Source organism: Oratosquilla oratoria, chromosome 44 (assembly GCF_046742065.1).
Source record: "Oratosquilla oratoria isolate Oo_2021 chromosome 44, ASM4674206v1, whole genome shotgun sequence".
In the NCBI taxonomy this organism is placed as follows: Eukaryota; Metazoa; Arthropoda; class Malacostraca; order Stomatopoda; family Squillidae; genus Oratosquilla; species Oratosquilla oratoria.
Window position 1 is genome coordinate 13,768,342 of NC_134820.1, and position 7,500 is coordinate 13,775,841.

Below are 7,500 nucleotides of genomic sequence, written 5' to 3' on the forward strand. Positions count from 1 at the left end.
ATATACATACATATATATACATACATACATACATACACATATGCATACATATATATACATACATACATACATACATACATACATACATAAATACATGTAACTATTGTATGTATTATTTTGCCTTGAGAATGAAGTTGCGTAGCTTCGAAACGTTGGCACCGAAATATCTACTAGTTTGGCTATCCTGCCTCGGTGTTGAAATGTCCTTTGCTGATCTTCTACACAGATTGCCTCTTGAAATACGTCGCCTTGTTCGCAGTATTGAACAAGTTAGCAAGAAAATTGTGAGTTGTCATCATGGTGTTATATACTATATATATATATATATTTATATATTTATATATATATAAATATATATATATATATATATATATATATATATATATATATATATATATATATACATACGTACATACATATGTAGTGGATAATAGACTGCGTATACCAAGACATTAATTAGAACTAGATAGTAAGATATATATATTTATATTCTATTATACATTTTGAGTTTGATGTTTACAGGAACCAAGCACTATCTTTTTATACGTGCACTCTTATTCCCCACATACAAATCTAAGCACTCAATTGTTTTGTCTATGTTTCCTAGAGCTTTCAGGATTAGTTGTCCATAAATTCTAAATGAGGAACGATTACAATGGTTCAGCTCAAAAGGAGGATTTTAGTTTAAAAAAAATATAGTTCTCCTTTTTCATGAAGTCTTTAAAAACTCTCAGACAATGAAAAACCCACATCAAAATTCCCCTTTTGAAATATTTTTTTATATCTATCTATATAACAAGATCTTTCTCTCCCTTGTGAGGGAGGTAGCTAAAGCAGTCACGTACCTATTCCTACCCATTTCACTCCCCTCCACACCACCTTATACGCTCTACATCCTCAAAATCTCATGTTTCTATACTGAAGGCATTACTACTAACCCACTGATGGATGGAGAAGTTTCACTAGGTTGAATAAAATCGTATAATGTTAGGAAACTCTTAAAAGCTTCACTTCTTTCACTAGTATTCACGATCTGTCTCAAGTTGCTGCCAGACGATCTTATGCAGCCGAGGCTTGGGTAGCAACTCGACCCCCACCTACTAGCATTTTCGGCAAATAAAGTCGCCTGACGTGAGGCCGCCTCAGCAAAACCTGAGGACTTTCCTCCTTACGAGGACCATCCTCAGCTATCAGACCTTTCATATCACAGAAGAATTTCCTCACTCAAGGGGCTCTCCCAATCTCTCCGGAGGTCTTTTGATCTTGCTGGGATTTCCTCAACAAACACCTCAGGAGTTTTTGTTGTTGTGATCTGTAGGTCGGGTTTACCCAGACCTCGGCCACCCTGAGACCCTCCCAAGCCCCCTCAGGACTATCGGTGCCTTCCTCCCATACTGGAGTTCCCATTCACAAAAATCTTTCGAATGAATGGGTCACACGCGTTGTGTGACGCAGTGGCGTCGAATGCGAGGAAAACCCATGGACTTGACGGGAACTCAAACTGGATATTTAGAAATGCGAAAAACTAGTGAACAAGAGTCACAGCAATTCTACATTCATTAGGAGAAGAGATAGTGGCCTGAAAGAGTGTGTGTGTGTGTGTGTGTGTGTGTGTGTGTGTGTGTGTGTGTGTGTGTGTATTCACCCTGGTCTTTGGATCACGTGTTGGACTCGCGATTGACAGCTATTTCCCTCCCGGAAGAGAGCTCAGATTTCGAATGATCGATCTATGGGTAATGCAGTGGCTTTACACGCACCCCACCCCAACTCCCCACCCACGAGACTTGGAGTAACGACTCGAAGCGCAGCGATACTGAAATTATTTCAGCCCTAGGCAGGAATCGAACCCGGACCGCCGTAGTGACAGTCTGGGACTCTACCAACCGCGCCACCGAGTCGGGGCGGATGTAGGTGTGCGTGTGTGTGTGTGTGTGTGTGTGTGTGTGTGTGTGTGTGTGTGTGTGTGTGTGTGTGTGTGTGTGTGTGTGTGTGTGTGTGTGTGTGTGTGTGTGTATTTACCTAGTATTTACCTAGTTGTATTTTGCGGGAAGGGGAGCTATGCTCGTGGTGTCCCGCCATTGTATCTCGCAGTGTCTAGTTTGCTTTTAAACTCATGAATGGTTTTTGCGCATACTATTTCATTATCCAGTTTGTTCCAAGTGTCCAAAACTCTATGTGGAAAACTGTTTTTCTTCAGTTCTCTTCTATAGCTATGTTTTTTTATTTTCTTTCCATGTCCTCTTGTGTTTCTTTTGTCCCAGTAAAGTAAGTCCTCTCTATAAAGTATCTCTGCGCCTTTCATGATTCTGTAGATGGTCAATAGGTCACCTCTCTCTCTTCTTTGCTCCAGTGTCGGTAACTCCAGTTCAGCCAATCTTTCCTCGTATGATAGGTTTGCAAGTGTAGGTGCCATTTTTTGTAGTGTGTGTGTGTGTGTGTGCGTGTGTGTGTATGTGTGTGTGTGTGTGTGTGTGTGTGTGTGTGTGCGCGTGTGTGTATGTGTGTGTGTGTGTGTGTGTGTGTGTGTGTGTGTGTGTGTGTGTGTGTGTGTGTGTGTGTGTGTGTGTGTGTGTGTGTGTGTGTGTGTGTGTGTGTGTGTGACAATGTAATGAGATGGTGGGGTAAACTCTTGAGTCCTGCTGTAGTTGTTGTATTGCATCTGAGTGAGTGTGGGGGGGTAGGGATGATCCTTCATTCACAAGGAGCTAAGTTGAAGGGGGGGGGAGAGAAAGGTTTCTGAATGAGTTTGGGATAGGCTAAAGGTAGATATACGTTGTGAATCTGCGAACTCCTTATATGGAGTAAGGGTTATGTACATTTCACTACAGTACGAGGAATTTGTCATTTTGACGTATGTATGGCTTACCATCTCAGAATTCTAAGACAAGTGTCATTCATCAGTAGCCGTTGCAATTTAAACCTAAGTCCATGCGTTGCGAAACGGAATCAAAACACACGCGTCACAGGAAGGTCACGGGAAATTCCCTACTATAGTATTGGTGCGACACGTGTAGTGGTGGGGTAACCTACATCCGCTCCCTCCGACATGTCGGTTGAGGGCTTCCAGTGTGGGTTGCCTCATGACAGCAACAGCCATTAGTGTCCGGCACATGTGCAGACATTCATTGTGACACTACCATGACCTTTTCGCTGTGGCATTCACATCCGGACGATCCATTGAACAACTGAGGGAAATACTTCGGCTTCGTAGACGCAGTTTTCGTGCTTATCTACCATCGGGCGATTTTTGATTACCCGAGGAAAATATTCTAAACTCACTGAGTTGATATCTATCTTGGATAGGTCCTTTGCTACGATGGTCAACATTTATGTTTTATTTTAGCTGTCGCTAGACGATTTCATTTATATGTATGAGGGATCTCTCATTGGACTCAATAGAATGGCAGTCCCTCGACATGGCGTGCTTCATTAATCTTGTTGTGTCGAACGCTGCAGGGTGGGTGGTTTTGCTTAAGTGAGGAAAATCATCAGCAGATGAAGGATCAAGATCAATTTGTTGGTGCGGCTAGATACCTGATGTATTATTATAACCTTTCTTCCTTTTCTTTTCGTGTGACGCAGGATATTTTTGATCAGCCGAAAATCGGGGCGAAAGATCAGTCAGAAGTCAGGGTTGTCTATATCAGGAGCGGACAACCTTCGGGCACGTGCCAAAATCAGCCAATCTTCGGTTGAAAAAGTTCCTTACGTGCCAACAGATATTGTTGGGAACTTGCTATTATCTACTATCTTTTAAGTATTGGGTGAACCTTTTCAAGTATTAAAAACAAAAACAAAAAAAAAACACACAGGAGCGGTAAAATAAAAAAATACATATAGTAAGTGTAATTTGTAAGTTATGTCAAATTAACTTAATGTAAAATTAATGAATGAATTTTTACTCAAAGTTCGTATTTGCCTTTATGTGCAATTCTATCTGTCATATCAAGTCACACAATTCAAAGGCTCAGTTTCTAAAATCAGCAGGTAAGTAGACAATCGTTTTTAATTTCACATAGTTTTAACAGAAACTTATTATTATGGAAAATATGCTGAACAACAGGCTTCACTAACTTTTGGTATACAATCTTTAAAAAGGTAATTGAAAATGATGTAATCACTTTAGATAACTAGAGCCTTCTATGATATGACATTTGTATCTTGTTTATATTCAAGTTTCGGCCCTCATGGAGCTGAACATGGATTTTGCTTACTGATGATTCTATTATTTATGAAACATGAAAAATATATCAATTTGTGTTAAAGGAATCATGCCGCGTCTAACCACCTGGCGAATGTTGCAACTAAATAGTACATAAAACCAGGCTTCATAGTTGTTGTTATGAATATGTGTATGTGTGTGTGTGTGTGTGTTTGTGTGTGTGTGTGTGTGTGTGCGTGTGTGTGTGTGTGTGTGTGTGTGTGTGTGTTCATAATTGATTAAATCATATTCTGTTGAGTTGAAATACAAAACTCAGCAAAGAAGCTGGCGTTTAATTTATTTTATTATTTTCTCGGATGAGCCTGACTTCGCGTGCCGGAGAAAAGTAGTTTGGCGTGACATATTTGGCACGCGTGCCAACAGTTGCCCACCCCAAGTCTATGTGTTAGTCTCTACCCGCATGGTTGAATAAAGTCATTTGACGTTAGGCGGCATCAAACCTACGATTCATGTCACCTTGACGTTACACCAGGAGTCGAGCACGACGTTCTTCTCTGGCTGTTGTTATTATCTCTGATAATTTCTATATAAACTCTACGTAAACTACATATATGTATATATATATATTATATATATATATATATATATATATATATATATATATATATATATATATATATATATATATATATATATATCATAGATTTAATGTTATTATTTTCCCTAATAATTTCTACATAAACTCATCCTCGTAGATATAAATATAAATATATATATATATATATATATATATATATATATATATATATATATATATATATATATATATATGTATGTATATATATGGTACTTCTCTTTTTACTAGAGCTGTCGCCAAGATCCATGGAACCCCCGTTGTTAGGGAAAGCGTCCACTTGTCTATGGGAAAAAAGATCACAATTTCCATTCAACCCCAATCTTCCGCGAAATACTAGACACTTCCTCGTTCCTTCGATATTTTCATGGAAATGTTTGTATCGGTGCTATGTACCACATTTCCCCCGTCTTCCTAAAGGTTGTCCCTAAGTAACTCACCTTCACATCGAGGCGTTGCCGAGGTCCATCTGCCGTGAGTGCCGCACTCGCGTTCCGATTGCCCGACCAGTGTGCGGCCGGCTTCGCAGGAGTAGGTGGCTATGGACCCGACTCTGCGGTCTTCCAGTACTACTTGGAGCCCCTCTGACAGTTCGGAAACTTCGATCACAGGACAAAGTTGCTCTGCAGGAAAAGAATGACAATAATGAATGGCTGGATTATATATATATATACATTTGTTTTCTCTGTTATCTTAACTCCTTGAGGATGAAGGGTCATCCTTATCCCCTTCCCACTCCCCGGGTAAGAAGCAATGCAGCAAGAGACAGCACCTCCGCGACAGGGCCCGAGAGTCGAAGCTAGTTTCCCCCCACTGCTTCATTACGTGACTGAACTCCTTCCCTCCTTTCGTCCACTCACAAATAATATTGAAAAACAGAGGAGAAATCCCTTTGGGTTATGTCATTCTATCATCCATTCACAACTCCTCTCCACTCTCCCTTCCCTGCTCAACAGGCAATTTCCTTTTATCCGAGGGACCTTTCACTCAGTACGTTCATTCCATTTTCGGTCTTCCTCACAAGTCTACCCCATCCACCTCTGCCTTCCACATTATTTTTGCTAGTGTCTCTTCACGCATACTTTCTATATATCCAAACCATCTCAATATTCCTTAACCAGCCCTATCTACCAGCTCCTTTTCCATCACCACTCTCCGCATCACCACTTTATATCTCACTCAATCTATCCCACCATACTTCTCAAACATATTTAAAAATTTCCTATCAGGCTTTCTTAAATCCCAAGTCTCTGTTCCATACATTGTCATAGGCACGACTAACTCTTCATACTCCTCTCTTTCCATTCATCTCTAGATTTCCTGACATATAATTCCTCCAAGTCATTTGCTCGCTTCCCTCACCCTACAGTTTACCTCCACCTCACTCCTCCATTCCCTGCTACATGTGACCCCAAACACTTAAAACTCTTTGCTTCCTCTAGCCTCTCTCCTTTAAGATTTACCTCTAACTCACTGCTACCCTTTCCCCCATGTACATCACAACGCCTTACGTTTGCCCATATTTACTATCAAGTTTCTCCTCTTGTATACCTTCCCATACTCCGGCACTACTCGTAGCTGCTTTAGACTCTCCTATGACTCCATCACAAACACAGTGTCACCAGAAAACAACTGGATCACCTTCCATTTCCTTCCACTCTCACTAATCATCTTTCTTATGCTTCCCTAATTCTACCTTACAACCAATCCTCATGTGCTCGCTTTTTTCTCTTCCATCACCGCCTTCACTTCTTCATCTGCTGTGTCTCCTTCTGCTACCTTCCAGTCTCCTTGCCCCAAATTCCCTTTTTTACACTTTATCATCTTTATCATTTCCTCCTCGAAACATACTAATTTTTCTTTTTCTCTTGTTTCCCTTTTATTCTCACATCTCTCTTACCTTCTGGTATTCTTCTCCTTTATCCTTCTCATTAGATTTGTTTACTCTTAGCTCTTCTCTACCTCCCTTTCCCTCCTCCTCCACATTTCCTCCACTCTCATTTTCCCTTCTACCAACAAATTATGTGACACCCCCTCACTCTCTCCCTTGAAAACATGAACCTCCAGAACTCTTCCAAAAGAGGGGGTTTGGATGATTCTAGTAATTCGGGGGCCTGTGCGGATGCTTAGTTTTTCATGGAATTAAAGGTTTGTTGGCCCCGCCCCTGCCCTGCCGCCTGGATGCTCCAGAACCTCCTGATAAGTTTATTGTCCTTACCAACGCAGTGGGGGGTTTCCCCTTGCCAAGTGCCGTTTTCTTGGCAGTAGCGTCGAGGGCGGCCCTCAAGGCGCCAGTGGAGAGGACACTCGAAGGCTGCGATGGCGCCGAAGGTAGTCACGTTGCTCAGGAGGCGGATCTCCACCGGATGGATCTTCTCTGGGGGTCCACAATCCACGACTGTGCAAAAGAAAGGAAAGGCGGGTGAGCTCACATGGAAAGCGCCGGGAACCTCATTGCTGAAACCTTCACATTTGCCCCACGGGGGTTCTCGGGCAGCCGGAGCAAGTGACAGTCAGTCGCTGACAGATGCCAGGAATCGAAATGAACCTTTGAAGTGCCTGCTAGGGATGGAGGCGGCAGAGAAGGAGGAGGAAGAGGAGGAAAAGGAGAGGATAGAAAAGGGCCAGGGCCGAGGAAAGAAGGGATCGTGTTGAAGAGATGAGATAACAAAAAAGTGATAGAATGAATAAATGAATGAATAGA

The 7,500-nt window shown here is 41.6% G+C and overlaps 1 protein-coding gene across 1 annotated transcript in view; it reads right to left on the bottom strand.

Annotated features, from left to right (window-relative positions):
• LOC143022281 (CUB and sushi domain-containing protein 3-like) overlaps window positions 1-7,500 on the bottom strand; it is a 40,166-nt gene that overhangs the window by 9,729 nt on the left and 22,937 nt on the right. Inside the window, exons 15-16 of the mRNA XM_076180424.1 lie at window positions 7,015-7,194; window positions 5,237-5,419 (exon numbers count right to left, since the gene is read on the bottom strand). Of these exons, the coding sequence (XP_076036539.1) occupies window positions 5,237-5,419; window positions 7,015-7,194 (363 nt within the window). The remainder of the gene's footprint in view (window positions 1-5,236; window positions 5,420-7,014; window positions 7,195-7,500) is intronic.